Raw genomic sequence first — 15,736 nt, forward strand, 5'->3', positions numbered from 1 at the left:
GGTGAGGGTGAACAATTACGTGGTTAGGGAAGTGGTCAATGCTGTTGATGATGGTTAAAAGACCTCATTTTTAATGATCAAAGAATTAATGATTCAATGTTTTCGCTTGGTTGTTAGTTTGGTCGAAAACCAAATGGATTGTGGTGACTGAAACCAAACCCCCTCTTCCAACTTTATGTCCCTAAATTAATGGGTAAACTATACATTTAATACCTAAACTATTACTTCTGTCTATTTTGATACGCAAAATTCATTTATTTTCAAAATCATACATAATATTTAATTTATATTTCATTTTAATACTCCACCATTAAAAATTTAACACTTTTTATTGGTTTCAATAATGGCATGGCATTAAAATTTTAACAAAACCATTGACGTGATACTTTTTATTTTTTTAATGACATGACATTATTTTATGATGATACATCAACATCATCATTAAGATTTTAACGGCGAGAACCAAAATGAAAACTATATTAAACGTTAAGCATAATTTTGAAAAATAAAATAAAATTTAGGTATCAAAAAGGAATAAAAGTAATAGTTGAGACGTATAGTTTACCCAAATTAAATTTCAAAGATTTGTCCGGCAAACAGGTCAAAAGAACCGCCCTACCCTGTTGAAATACATTGTCAGTTCCAGTTCCATGATAATGCTAGGGGAGGTAGATACTTTAATTGAAGCCTCAACTGCAACAGCAAAACCTAGATAGCATCCACAGGTAATACAAGGAACATGCATGGTGTGACAAAGAAAATGAAGACAATCCTTAACCAAATCTGCCACCCCCAAGCTTGTGCTGCGGAAACTAGTCCACCTATTCTACCAAAAACTACATATGCAAGAACACAACAAAGTGGTTATGGTATTACATTGTCTTATTTAAAATTATAGGTTTAATCAAATTAAAACACCCAATTATAATCAACAAACGAATTCCGTCATATAACTATAATAATACAAGAGGAACATGCAAGATCAGCCAAAACTGAATGTTAGGGAGCTAGCATCACAACCCACAAACATAAAAATAGTTCCTAGCAACTTAACTTTTGCGTTATTGATTGCTCCGGTTTTTTGTGAATGCCAATTCCGATGCCAAGGCAATATGATCACTAGCCCATTTCTGGAAAAAGAAAGACAGGAAAAAGGAACATACCTTATTGACATTGCAACGCACTAAAGGGAGAAATAGAGCTTTCATATGAACCATGTTCCATCAACATACCTTTGTTGGAAATCCCGGAGTCCATTGCATAGCTTGTTTTGGAAATGGAGCAAGCACCCTGACAGTCTGAAGACCTTCAGAACGCCTGGATTGCAGATCCGTGTAATAAATATAATTAATAATAATATCTGCATATCAGCGGTATTTTACAACCCAAAACTTTTAAATGAATGTAAAAGACCTAGTTGCTTATTTCAATTGACTAGATTAAACCACGAGAAACGAAAGATAAGGGATCACGCCAAAAGCCTCGATAACAAATGAACACATATTAATTGGATATTATGTAATAATTGCTTGGCTTGGATAAAATATACATACTGCCCCCTGAAAGAAGAAAAGTTAGGTAGGAAGGTGGACCATGTGGTTGTTAGCCATCAAGAAGTGGTATGATCCAAGGTTGGAAATTCCATTCCACATTGAATTCCTTTGTATAATACCCAAAACAAAAATAGTGTATAATTGTTAAGATACTAAACCCAAGTCAAATGTGTCCATAGTTTTACAGGGAGAACAATAAGAATGCTGCAACTTTGTTCAACAATATTTGATGGCTCTAAAATATTTCAATAACCTAACCACTACAAGATTAGAAGAACTTACCATATGTAATCAACCGTGCCCAAGAAGCGCCTATTGTAACTAGTCACAAGGGGTTCTCCGTGAGAGTCTCTTGTACCCGGAGAATCCTGTAAAATAGGGAAGAGTTTCAAACTTAAATTTAGTTCAGTGGTCATTAACTCATTATGCTAGAAGATATCTAATCACTCAAAAGACTACAAAAGTAACGCTCCAATATGATCCACCTTGACTTCTGTATATGTACTTTTAAGCTGCAGAGGGTGCTCCAGGAACTTGCAGTCCTCAAGGCCAGCTGCAGTAGCTATTTCCTTTGGGCCCCATGCACATGGATCATAAGTAGTCTGCTCAATATGAGCAAATCCGGAATCAAAGGAAGGTGATAAATCATCCAGAACTTCCTCACTTGGTAGCAAAAACTGCGAGTCCTGGGAACTGAAAAATTCCTTGGATGAATGATCCAAATCTGAATTTACTGGTTGACCCGAGTTTGGAGGATAGACATCTTGATTACCATATAACGCATCAATAAATGCATTACTGTCTTCAGCAATATTTTCACTTTCTACCATAGATTTGTTAAGCTCTTCAAGAGACAAATTATCCATTTTCTCTTCTAACTCTATATCAATGCCATCAGACAGACCTGAGAAGTCGACTTGAGAAGGAACTGAAGGTCTGCCAACATTAGAAAATGACTCTAATGACTCAGGATCAGTTGTGAACCTGTTGAAATGATCATCCCTCACAATGTCATCCAATCTTTTATTAGAATGGATGGTAACATCTTTTCCTATAGGCTCCATCTCAGTCATGTTGGAGCACACATTTTCAGGACAAGAAGAATTGCCCGGAGAAAATCTTCGCACATCATCATCCATCTGATTTACAGAAAATTTTCCGGAGAATGCTAATCCCGTTTCACATTTTGCAACACCAACTGCATCATGCTGAATTTCTTCTGTCACTTCATCATATTCTGCACTGTAATTGTCTCCCCTTTGTGAATTCTTGCAGGACATATCTAACAAATCCTGCATTGTCTCACTGGACTGGGACGAGTTTACAGAAGCATCTTTCATATTATTTCTGTCTAGATTATTTTGTTTCTTCGTATCTGATTGGGAATCGTTTTTATCCATACCAATTCCCATGGAATCTACAGCTGGAGGAACTCGTGCAGGAAAATCACCAGACTGAGCCCTGTAATATTTGCGAGCTTTTTATTTTCAACAATCAGCAATATACCCAAAAGTTATTAATTTTTCCCACCCTGAATTAGGATTATATGTCTGCAGAGGAATTTCTGCAGAAGCTTGTCCTGACACCTTGTCTCTATCCACCACCGACAAATCCAACTGCCCCATACAGGATAATTACAATCTTACTTCATCATCCATCATAAAAAAGAAGAAAGAACATATAAATGCATTTACCTTCTTCTCTGAGATAAAGTTGTACAATGGACTCTGTTACAGAAGTGTGATCCACATAAATTATCAAAGTAGAAAATCTTATAATATAAATATAAACAGAAATGAACCATGTGGATAATGCCTAACTAAAGCTTAAGGTGCAAAAGACAAGATAACCTTGGGAGTACAATTAAAATCCCCACAAAGAACAACTGGAGCATCATCCCAACTCTTTGAAAAAGCATGAGCTCTTTCTAGGAGCATCCTAACCTGTTTGAGAAGAACAGCGGTAAAACACTTGAATGATTATTATTCATGAACAGACTATTGCTGTTGGGTAGAAAAATTAATGTGGGTGCTTTCATCGTTTCCTGAACTTTTTTTGGAGCCTCGTATCCATGTCCACTTTGAAGGGTCGAATACAAGTTTGACACGGGCACTTTAGGGAAAATAAGGATTCAAAAAAGTATGCAGATCATATTAGGGAGAAAGTGGCAGTAAGAAGGAAGGAAATGATAAGGCTATTTGTTTTCCATGTGTGAATGTGTCCAAGCTAAAGAAGCAAATCAGAAGTTATTCTAATGTTTTCAGCTCTATGCTATCCAAAATCGGTTCTTTTTCCATAGATTTTGGGCTTATACATCACATTTGCAATAAAAAGCAACAAAAGTTACATCACACAAGGCAAACCTATTCATGTCAAATATGGAGTGACCGAAAGAATTTGACATGGCAGATTAACCTCAGATTATACAAAATGCATTAACCTTGCAAATGAGCAGAAAGACAGATCCTTGTAAGGTGGTGTAATCAGGAACCATGGCCTCCAGAAGAGAGGTGACAATAAAAAGGTATTCTGGAAATTAAAAAAAATAAAAAACAAATAACAACTCCAGAAAATTGAATACCTGGCCAAGCTTAATTTCTCCTCTTTTTGGATTATATAGGACATGAATGTTACAGATGACAACTTTATTTGAATTTGCTGAGCTGCAAATAAAAGCTAATATCTTTGAAGAATTGAAATGAGACAAAAATTCAATGTTTTAATTTAAAAGTACTGCATACAAAGCGCAAGAAAAAAAACCTCAAATTATGACATTTAACATTCTGCATCAGATCAACAAAACACAAGAACTATATGAAAAAATGGCAGGTAAAATTTGGGTTTAAACCTCTTCTAGTAGGAAATCTCAAATTTTTTTTTTTGGGGGGGTGGGGGGCTGGGTTTACATATGACCTCATGCTACATGATAGATGGTAGTCCTTTCTCATTTCATAGATTCCACCCTTCTCTTCCCATGATTTGAACCCAAAACTTCCACATTGGAGTTTCAATTTCTTCACCAACGTGGTTCCTTTGGGAGCTTAGTATACAATATCTCTGAATATAAAACTTGATTCAAGATTACATTTAGAAGAAAATTCTATTGCAAGTTACTTAAGAAACGGTTACAGGTTACTTTTTTTACATTGTTGACATAAAAGTATTAAACAATTTTAAACCATATACTTCCCTTAGTACCTTTTTAAGGGATCTGCTGTATTTTCGGAGGAATTTTGGCTCAATAACTGTTGAGGAAGGAGTAAACAAATACCAGTCAAAGCCATATAACCATACCAAGGAAAATAAAGAAAGTCAGGATCAGATCTAACCAAGAAACCACAATAAAATTGACAGTTCCATTCAAGACTGGACTAGAAAGTTGTAGCAGACCTCAAGAATACATATCTGGGCAACATTATCCCGAAGTTCATGCTTGTTGTACTCTATATATTCTTCATGAAGCAACTTGAACCTAATATACGAATCATCAGAGGAATCAGTATGCTACATTACCCAAAAGAAATATGTAATAAGGGGTCAAATCTAACAGCGTCAACAAGGAATTATTACATACTCTAAAATGAAAGTTAGGAAGGACCAAAAAATAATAACAAAAAAAACAAAAGAATCCAAAATCTGAGATGGATAAGAGCCACAGAAAATCCAGGCATCTTACACCATCAATCAAGATACCCTTGACCAGTAACTTGCTACACACACAGAAGGGAACATCCATGCCATTGAAAAGGCCATGAAATACACTGATATCCTCCCTTCAGACCACACCATTGAAAGGAATCCTGGGTAGGTAAATAAATCGAAAAGGCGAAGCATTCAAATACCCTATCATTAAGGGATTTTTGCGGCAATATACATGATGTGGTTTTGCTATTGTAGCCACTTGTTTTGAAACAGTGGCAGATAGATTAAGGAATTTGGTTTGTCTTCTCTCAACATTAATCTATGTCTTATTATTTGGGGGAGGGACTAATACTGCCCCGAAGTGGAAAGCAAACAACTAAAAGGCACATTGAAAAGTATGTTGTAGCATGGATCTTAAAAAGGACAAAATACATAATTGCAGCAACAATAAAACGGAAAGCTGACCTCCTGCTTAAAATGAAATGATAAGCTTCATGCAGCAAATAAAATAAATACTCAAAGGACCGGTAAGTAAATTAAAACTCACTGCTGACTGTTATATACTAAAAAAGATGATGATTTAATAACCTTGATGTTCGCCAAAAGATTGCACAACCATCAATTGCTTTGCCAGTTCGCATCTGTGAAACGGCCCAATAAATAAGTCAGAACTCAGCTCTCCAAGGCAAAGTTGTTTGCATGTACATTAAGTAAAAGCATGGCATTTCCATTTCCGATAGAAATGTAAAACAGAAGTCACAGTTGAGCTAGAAGTTCTGCTCTTAAAATCATTTCATAGCGAACCTTCCAAATGCCACTATATCCCATTGACTTCAACTGCTGCTCCAAGTCATGAAATCTATCAACCTCCTGAAAACATGGTATTAGGAAACATAACATTTCATATTAAAGGATGATAGACCCAGTTCTTACTTCTTATAATAATAATAAAAATTTAAGAGAGAGAGAGAAAATATTCCTGGTTACCAACCCATCAAAACAAAAATAAAATCCCACTAAAAAATAAATATGCATTTCCAGAAATAATAGGCACTCCCGGCCAAGTTAGTGAGAATATAAACCCTAAAAAATCCTACCATATTGCTGGAGTCCATAATAGAGCCACTATTGTGAACACTTATTTACCGCTCATCTATTTTCATAAGTTCTGTAATTTTTTCAATGCTGGTGGTGTTTTTCAGAGAGTAAGCAGATGTAAGAAAACAAAAACCTTCAAGTGAGATGCTACTAAATGAACTTAAAACCTACGTATTAACTGATTATGGGTAGAGCAAGCTTTCTAGCAAATCAACAATTTTCAAGATGAAAATATAATCAAATTACGGGCTCCATATTCTGTTAAACTTCATTGCAGTTCTGAAACATATGGTAAAGGATAACCTGAAAGCACAAAATATCTGCTGACCATAAACCTAGCTCAAACATTAAATTCCTCATCCTCCACTCCCAATTCATCATATGGTAAGGTATGTGGAAGTAAAGATTTCGATGGGTACTAGCAAGGTAATCCGCCAGTATATTATATGAAAGAACAATAAATCTATCTGCAAAAGGAAATTTCCATTTAAAAAGTTAATTTTTTAAGTAACAAAAGCAATGAAAATACAGATATTCAAGAGACTGGGATTAAATACCAGAACACGGAGGCGGTGGAGCTTTTGCGTACTCCCATTCCCGGAAGTCCCTGGGCTTGGAATTGTGGGGACGGAAGGGCTTAGCCGCCTGATTTTGATCAAACGGTCGGCGGGGCGGTTGATAACGGTTGAACGGATGAGGATTAGGCGGCGGCTGGCGAAAAAACTCTTGGTTTTGGTGGTTGTAAGGATATGGAGACCTAGGGTTATAACCGAACTGCTGAGGCTGAAAGGAGTACTGATTGGAGAAATTTCCTCGACTGGAGCCTGGATTCGTTTCCCGAACTGAGTCCAAGTGCGAGTCTCCTGTGACTATATGGCCTCTTCCTCCGCGGTTGCTTTGGTCGGAGAAGCTCCGGCCCCATCGATTTCGACCGCCTCGATGCTGTTACATTTAGAAGAAATTGAAAGTGCATATATAGTTGGAGATATAATATAGTAGAGACTAGAGAGAGTAATGTGTTTTGAGAAGAATTACGGGACGTTGGTAATAGGACATGACGGTGATATCGGCTATGGCGGCGGGCGCAAGGAATTTGAGACGGAGAGGAGGAGGAGGACGCCACATCGAACGAATGTAACTGTTCAAGTGAAGCAGAAGCAGAGCGGTGATCACTTATATGGGATAATTGCATAATAATACGTTCTTTTAGTAAACATAGTGTTTTTATGATTTATATAACAATTCTAAAAAGTTTTTTTAAAAAAATCATAAAATAAAAATTAATAAATCAAAAAAATGAAATAGTATAAAAAAGTTAAAATTTAAAATAATTAGAAAAATTATAGTATTTCTAAAAATCTTAAAATGTCTTTTTAAAATTAGAAAACTATAAAAATAAAAGTATAGTTATGTTTGTTATATTGTTACTTATAATTTTTATACTAACTCTTTTTAAAATTATTGTTAGAATTTTTTATTTTTAAAAATAAAAATCCATAATTTGAAAATTAAATTAAAAATAAACCTTTTAAATTTTAAAGAAGTGAATAATTAGTGGTTTTAAATTTAAAAAAGTGTTCTTAATCATTTTTAGGTTCTAAACTGTGATTTATAAAATTAAAAAAATAACTATAATTTAAAAAAAATATATATAACTAGTTCACATTATCATAAAATAATAATAATTTTGTTTTCATCATCAAAAAATAATATTTTTGTTTTATAATTTTCAAAATTTCTTAAAGTTTTAGAAATATTTTAATATGAGTGAATTTCATCATACATCCTCAAACTATGACCCTCATTCTAAATTGAACCCTAAAATTTTAAACATTTCTCCCAAATTATGAATTTCATCCTAAATTCATACTCAAACTATAGCACTAATTCTAAATTGATCCCCAAACATTTGAACATTCCAATAACATCCCCCTAAATCATTCAAAAGTTTAGGGATCAATATAGAATGAGGGTCGTAGTTTAGAGATGAATTTAAAATGTTCAAAAGTTTAGAGATCAATTTAGAATAAGAGTCCTAATTTAAGAATGATATTAGAATATTTAAAAGTTTGATGACTAATGTAAAAGGATAGTCATAGATTGGGAATGTATTGTGCAATTAACTCTTTTAATATCATAAATAACGAGATAAGTCCACACCGTCGGATTAACAGAGAAGATGAATCAACCCAACTTCAGCCTCATCTTCATTTCCCGCACGTAAGGAGCTCAAAGAGAAGAGAAGCGATCGTGAATTTGTCAAAGGGTAGAAGGATAAGCCAAAACGATACGATGTCGTTATGTTGTTCCCTCTCTACTGCAAAATCCATGTCTCTCTTCTCCAGCAAACACAAAATCTTCACCCATGGATTCATCAAAGCTTCTTCTTCTTCTTCTTCTGCTGACGTCCCCGATTTCCTCTCTGCTGATTGGTATGTTCTTCCGATTTCTTAAAACTTTGATTTCTCTATAAATATATATGGTGATATAATTCATACCCTTTTTTCTGGTTCAATTTCCAGGCTTGAATCTAGAAGGAAAAGACCTTTTGGCCCAAGGCTAAATGTAAGTTCGTAGTTTTCTAATTGTTGTTTATGTAAACAAAGTTCCGTTGATCAGAGAGGGATTCTAAATTTTATGTAGATGTGTGAACTTAGGATGTTATACTAAATAACTAGGTGTGTAAAATTATAATTTTCCAGGAGCCGATCATTAATATAAAGAAAATACTTACTTTAAAATTTCTAGGAGTGTGACCGCACCTAGCACCCTCGGTTCATCCCTGCCGCTGATTGATGCTTTTTGTTATTTGCTTTTTACCGGTATCAAGTAACTAAGTTAAAATTTTTGTTATAGTTTAGTGCGGAAGAAGCTGTTAAACACCAACTTGATGCATTGAAATACAATGACCAACCTCGACAGGATTACGGGATTGAAGTAATGTACAGGGTAATTCCTATTATTATTCAATTCTTTTCTTTCTTCCTTTTTTACATGTTAATTGTTCTATAAATATGATTTGTTTGGAATTTTGGCGATTGAAATCCGGTGACAGTTTGCAGGATTTGATCCTTTTGAAAGGTCTACATATTTTGGACCCTTCTTTGATCTAGGCCAGGTCAGTCTGTTAGAATTTTTCGCAGTTTTATCATTCTTAGTTCTATAGATGCTGATGCATTTTTTCTGCTTTCATCTATATGTAGTTCGAGCGGTTTAGGCGGATTTTTCACCATTCAGGATATCGAGTATTGCTTGGCCACAAGGAGAGGAAGGTCTTGAGCAGTTTGTTTGTAAAGGAGGTATTGGATTGATTCACATATTGAGTTGTTTACAGACCTTTTCCATGTCTGTAACCTTGTTTTCTTTCTACTCGCCTGTCGTTTTGTTTTCATGGTGGAGCAGAACCGATTCAAACAACGGGTTTGGATACTCGGAAGTCGTCCAAACGAGGAAGAAGTATTTGAGTTTACAATGGTGCAGGTTTATTCGTTGAACCTTTTTGCTATGCAATTCTTCCTAGGAACTAATAATACCATCTGTGCTATATGACATGTTTCTATTTTTGGTTTCTTAAGGTCTTTAGATAGTAAAAATATTATCAACTTTCGGATTGAATCAAATTTTATCATATTGAATCGCTAAAAACCTTTTCAGCGGTGTCAGCAAATTTTAGTTGTATTAAAAGGTGGAATCATCATTGAATCAACTAGAAATTAGCTGACTCTATTCCCATATGTAATGGGGTAAGGGGAGGTAGAGTAGTAGGTTGTTCCCAACGCTAGGTTGAGAGTAACTTCCGTGGAAGACTTCCGACAATTATGAATTGCCCACCGTGAGACTCGATCCTACGACCACAAGATTAAGAGCCTTAAGCTCTACCAATTGAATCAACTAGAAGTTTGTGTTTTAAGTCATATATTTAAACATGGGAAATAGTTTACCTTCATATTAATGTTTTATGGCCTTTCATTTTTTTTCTTCTTGAAATACATGTATCCAGCACCAATCTCCCACATATCTCCCAACATAGGTATGTAAGGATATGACCTGTGGCCTCCGATGACCCACCGACATCGAAAAAAAGAAACTAAAAAATGTACATACTCATGTCAGACACATACCTGACTCTGGGACAGAACTAAATGGATGCTGGGAGGGGCTGTAGGCCCCCAATCCCGAAAAGATTTTTTACGTGTATATATATAAAATTTAAATATTTATGGGATAATTATAAATTGCCCCCTCGCTTTCAAAAATGTTATACTTTGCCCCCAAAACTATAATCTTAGCTTCGTCCCTCATAGGTAGGGTTGCACATAAGTCGGATTTCAATCTGATCCGGATCGGTTTTTATCCGATCCGGTTTTTTCCCATAGAAAAAAAACCGGTTTATAAAATAACCGGTTCGGTTTCTAATAGGTTTGGAGGGTCGGATATCCTAACTGGTGTAATCGGCTTCGGTTTTAAAAAAACCAGTTTTTTTTAAAAACCGGTTATAAAAAAATCGATTTTAATATTATTAAAATTACATCGTCGTCAATTGCAACAAACCGGCTAGTTTTTTAAACCCAGACCGTTTTTTTTCGGGATAAAAACCGATTTTTTAACCGGTTTTTTTCAAACCGATTTTTTATCCGGTAAAAAAACCGGTCTAGGTTTTTTTCTCCAAACCGGATAAAATAATCGGTTTAAAAAAATCCGATCCGGTTAAAAAAAAACAGGTTTTTCCCAAATCCGGTTTCGGATATTTTTTTCGCAAATTCGGATATTCAGATTTTTGTGCACCCCTACTCATAGGAGAGGCCTGAAAATATGATTATGTTATAGACTCAATTGGTTTTACTTTTTATTTCAGTTTCCATGTGAAATATAGGATCTTGTAACATAGAGGATAAACTGGTGGTGTAGCTTATTCTATTAGAAATTTGGAAATAACACTTTGCTTTGTTTGTAACTTGTTATCGGCAGCGGGTCGGTGGTTCTTGGGATGGTTATTGGTTGACAGAGAGTTTACTTCACGACGGAGATGCATTTGCCGGTGGTTTAGCTTACTGACAACAGTCGACACTGGTTGTCTCAGAATTACTTGTGCCAAACCGTTTGTATTTCACATTCATGTAGATAATGCAAGAAATCATATCCACTTCTTTTCGAATTTGAACCTGTACATACGATATATTTTCATCAACAGTTTGATTCCCCCCACCTCTCCCCTCTTTTTTATATATTCGTTTATTAAACAAACTAAAATCGAATAAAGTGTATTTAGTTCTTTTGCATATACGAGGCCTTCTACGTCAAAGCTGCCTCCAAATAAAAGAAGGTTTGGTGACTGGTTCAGCCTTCGAGAAATGGCAATTCGGGAAATAACGGGCCATTATGATTCCATGGAATAAATATATTGAACAAGACTAACAAAATTTCCTAGTAACTGAACAACTAAGCCATTTAATCAGAACAATGTTACACATTGAACAACAAATGTACTGAACAAGACTAACAAAATTTCAGCTCAAAAGGTGAAAGAAGTGTTTATAAATAAACCCATCAAATCACGACTCATTAATGCCATAACTCATGCCATTCGTGCATTACAGCATCCTTATCATCAAAATAATTCCCAAATGTATAGGAACTGATCAAATTCAATGCCACAACAATAAATAATGCCCTTCCGAGAACAGTACTAGCTTTGAATTGTTATTTCTTCTCTTGTGATGGAGCGACGAACTTGGTAAGAACAAAGCAATCGGGAGGGTCAATGTTTGTGTAATAGTTCTTGATAGTCTCCGTGATTTCAAATCCGAATTTCTTATAGAACTTGATGGCATCTTCGTTGTTTGTCTGAACATGCAAATAGATTTCCGGTATGTGTTGCTTCAAACAAAGCTCAAGAACATGGTTCAATAGCTTTGTACCTGCATAAATTCAAGATTTAATGGCAAAATCAATGATACAAGATTATTGCCCTTACTAAAAATCAATGGCAACGTAATTTTGTCAAAAGAATGTTTGAAGCAATTAGCTAAGCATCAAATTGATTATGCTTTCATGATATTTAAGCATCCCGAGTAGCAACAAGAATGGTCAGATGCTTAGAACAATTTAAAGGTCAACATGTATGAACTGAGATTATCCCATTTATTTCCTTGAGAGATCTACTCCGGGAGAAAAAAACTGATTTTGTCAACTCACCAATTCCTAGGCCCCGATATGGTGCTAAAACACCCAATGTCATGATGTACACACAGATGGCCCCACCTTCCTTCTTTTCCAGCCGACAAGCAATTGATCCAACACAGATATCACTGTAATATGCTGAGTTAGCAAGCAAAAGAATGATTGTTAGAATAACATGCTAACTTTTGAATTATACAGGTCATTCTCCAACTTAATCTCTCATCAGACCCCAAATCGTGTAATAGCATGTATACCAATCATATAAATATGATGATATATGCGTGTGGTGCATGTGTAACCATCCACAATTTGTTCCAATCCATCAAATTGAAAAGAAAAACATTAATTATTTCGACCCATAAATGCACCATACTAGTAATTGATATCAAATGCTGAAGGCATTGTGACAAAGACATCTCAAACATCCTCTGCACATTGCTAAGATCGTAGAGTTAGATGAGCCTAGTCACTCAAAACTTTAATCGAGTGTATTTCTTTGAGCATGACTTAAGGATTAAGGAGAAAATAAAACAAATATGCATTTACCAAGACAGAACAAAGTGATAGGATAATTACTCTTCAAAAAATAACAGGTTTTGAAATTCCTACAGTTTCAGTGATAAGATATAGACCATCAAGCTCAACCCTCCAATGCAGGGTAGCAAATTTCCGAATCGGGAAATTTTTAGCTAGGGATTTTATGACTTGAAAATTCTCCAGAAAAAAATTTACTGACGGCTACTACCTATTGCTTAAAGGCTCAAATGAAATGCGGGATATGGATTGATCGATTAAAGTTTCATAAACCCCAACTATTGACGAGCGAAAAAACTAAACGGATTAGTTCTTAAATTCTGCCGCAAACAATAAATAGAACAAGGTTATCTAAAGTGGAACTACTTAATCCAACAAATAAATTACTTTTACCAATAATGCAATGGGAGGACACTACTGATAACTGAAAAGACCAGTTATAGTTCCCGTCGAAAACCGGAAGTGTAGGCTAACAATGTCGGGTCTCAGAGAATATAAACATGTTAAGAAGAAGTTTCAACTTCATTAATTTCATATGCCAATCATGCATATCATCAAGTGTCAATGTAAATCAAACTAGCCCCGAAAAGGCCAATAATTTACCGATGTAAATAACTAAAACAAGAGAATTGAGGGCAGAAATCAAGACCGACAAATTAAATTCCCATATAGGAAGCCAGGAAAAAAAAGCAACAATAAATTTCCCATTAGATGAAATATACTGAAGAACAACAAAGAAAACCCCAAGATTCAAAAAGAAACAATTGCGAAGGAAAAAACCAAACAAGAATTGAACTTAACAACGAGAGAAAAACATTTTTCTAAAAGAAAATAGTGAAAACCCAGAAAAGATTAAGGGGGAAAGGAGGCAAACCAAGCTTGGTGAATTCGCCGGAAGCCAGAGCATCGGCGTAGTACTTTTCGTTGTAACGAACAGGGAAGATAGCAGTGTTGAGCTTCTTTAACTGCATCACGTTCTTGTCCCTCACACCATCTAGTGATATTGCTACTTCTCGCCCACCCGCCATTTTATTAGCTCTTTTTTGGTCCAATAAAACAAAAGATTTGCGGAGGGGGAGGGGATATAAGTTGTAACAATGGCGTTGTGAGGGGATTGTACGGACAGAGGAAAGGTAGGCTTTGTAAATTTACAGCGACGGTGGAGAGATTTTGCCCCTTCCTATAGAGGGAGAAAATTTGGGGTTTTTTTTTGGGGGGGGGGGGGGTTTGGTGTTTCTTTTCCCACTGCTTTTCGTTGATTTTGGTGGCTACCATTTTACCGTGAAATTTCTCTGCTTTGTCTTGAGATTCAGCCCACATTTCAAGTGTTATTCCCTATAATTTTGGGTTTGGGCCTTTCTTTCAAAATAAAAGTCCCTATTAAAGTTGGTTTGTAGGTTTTTCTACCCACTGATTTGATCCGAGAAGCATATATTTTTACATAAATTCGAACCAACTTAAGTTTAGGAATCTCATTTGAATTGGAATTTGAGAAAAAATTTATATATATAGACCCAACTTGATATAAATATTAAAAAAATATTTTTATTCCGTAAAATAAGGATTTAATTGAAAAAAATATAGAAAGAGTGATACTATATCAATTATCCCTAAATATATAGATGAAATTTATATTATTGTCCCATGTCATGTTTTATTGAAGATTTTCACCTTAAACGTGAATTCGACATGGTTTTTCTTTACAATGCCCGATCCAATCCAAATGTGAATAATATTTTAAAAAATAACATAATATGAAAATGTTATCGAATTCATATCAAATTATCACCTTATTTTAGACCATGAAATTGAAAGCACAATAGTCCCAATTGTAGGCCATGAAATTGAAAGCACAACAGTTTTCATTGTATTTATCATTATCTTGTATACTTATAAGTACAAAACATCATAAACCCTTTTATATTTGTATAATTACTTACAAATTAATAATTTATGCTTTATTCAAATTTTCATTGCATTTATCATAAATCCTTTTTGTGTTGTATAATTTGAAGTGTAAATGTAACATATAGTCAAGGGCGGATGCATTAAAAGTTTTATACGGTTCAAGTACATCCTCATTATTTTGAATAAGTCATAAAATTTAATTTATCATATCAAGGGAAAGAGAGAGAAATTTGCATATCTATTTTATTAAAAAAAAAAGTATATTTTAGACCCTATTTTTAAATCCACCATTGCCTACGATAAAAAATGATCTTGGTTCAACTCAAAGAATTTTAATTTTTCTTGTATTTGAAATTCAACCCAATTATTGTCGAGTTGAGTTTTCGAACGATCTACTCTCGTTCAATCATTGTCGAGTCGAACTTTCCAACAACCTACTCCCGTTCAATCATTGTCGGGTTGAGTTTTTTCAAATGACATACTCTTGTTCAATCATTGTCGAGTTTTTCAGACAACCTACTCTTGTTCAATCATTGTCGAGTCGAACTTTCGAACGACCTACTCTAGTTCAATCATTGTCGAGTCGAGCTTTGGAACTACCTACTCTCAGTTCAAGTATGATGGTCAATGAAAGAACAAAATTTGCCAGAAGAAATTCCCAGCAGGTTTCTACACAAACGGAGACAAATCATTATCAGAACAAACCTTGTCATTCAGCACAAAAAAGAACCAATAACTCATGGTTTTCACAATAAATTTTATTTTCTTATTCGACAAATAATTCTCAGACCAAAATACAGAAGAGATAACAATTCCAAGCA

At 34.9% G+C, this 15,736-nt stretch overlaps 3 protein-coding genes across 4 annotated transcripts; 1 reads left to right on the forward strand and 2 right to left on the reverse strand.

Annotated features, from left to right (window-relative positions):
- Positions 1-618: 618 nt before the first annotated feature.
- On the reverse strand, positions 619-7,468 carry LOC120116503 (carbon catabolite repressor protein 4 homolog 6-like). The gene is made up of 15 exons (XM_039136977.1): positions 7,329-7,468; positions 6,851-7,235; positions 6,597-6,760; positions 6,000-6,065; positions 5,784-5,836; positions 4,944-5,025; positions 4,752-4,798; positions 4,135-4,216; positions 3,404-3,496; positions 3,248-3,280; positions 3,084-3,169; positions 2,039-3,014; positions 1,836-1,921; positions 1,233-1,317; positions 619-1,130 (listed from the first exon to the last, which is right to left on the reverse strand). The coding sequence occupies exons 1-15, from the start codon at positions 7,416-7,418 to the stop codon at positions 1,062-1,064; spliced, it is 2,397 nt and encodes a 798-aa protein (XP_038992908.1). The 5' UTR covers positions 7,419-7,468; the 3' UTR covers positions 619-1,061.
- A 1,009-nt stretch (positions 7,469-8,477) lies between these two features.
- LOC120116504 lies at positions 8,478-12,240 on the forward strand. 2 transcript variants are annotated; one of them, XM_039136979.1, is made up of 9 exons: positions 8,478-8,725; positions 8,816-8,858; positions 9,150-9,242; positions 9,349-9,411; positions 9,497-9,592; positions 9,696-9,773; positions 11,262-11,363; positions 11,614-11,616; positions 12,154-12,240. In XM_039136979.1, the coding sequence occupies exons 1-7, from the start codon at positions 8,586-8,588 to the stop codon at positions 11,346-11,348; spliced, it is 600 nt and encodes a 199-aa protein (XP_038992910.1). In that variant the 5' UTR covers positions 8,478-8,585; the 3' UTR covers positions 11,349-11,363; positions 11,614-11,616; positions 12,154-12,240. The 2 variants fall into 2 exon arrangements, with proteins under 2 accessions (XP_038992910.1, XP_038992909.1); XM_039136978.1 differs by lacking the exons at positions 11,614-11,616; positions 12,154-12,240 and having other exon boundaries at positions 11,262-11,572.
- Positions 11,842-14,208, reverse strand: LOC120116505 (N-alpha-acetyltransferase 50-like). The gene is made up of 3 exons (XM_039136980.1): positions 13,882-14,208; positions 12,489-12,611; positions 11,842-12,211 (listed from the first exon to the last, which is right to left on the reverse strand). Exons 1-3 carry the CDS (start codon positions 14,033-14,035, stop codon positions 11,994-11,996), a joined length of 495 nt encoding a protein of 164 aa, XP_038992911.1. The 5' UTR covers positions 14,036-14,208; the 3' UTR covers positions 11,842-11,993.
- Between the last annotated feature and the right edge of the window lie 1,528 nt (positions 14,209-15,736).

This window comes from Hibiscus syriacus, unplaced genomic scaffold, assembly GCF_006381635.1.
Source record: "Hibiscus syriacus cultivar Baekdansim isolate YM2019G1 unplaced genomic scaffold, ASM638163v2 tig00110299_pilon, whole genome shotgun sequence".
NCBI classification, from domain to species: domain Eukaryota; kingdom Viridiplantae; phylum Streptophyta; class Magnoliopsida; order Malvales; family Malvaceae; genus Hibiscus; species Hibiscus syriacus.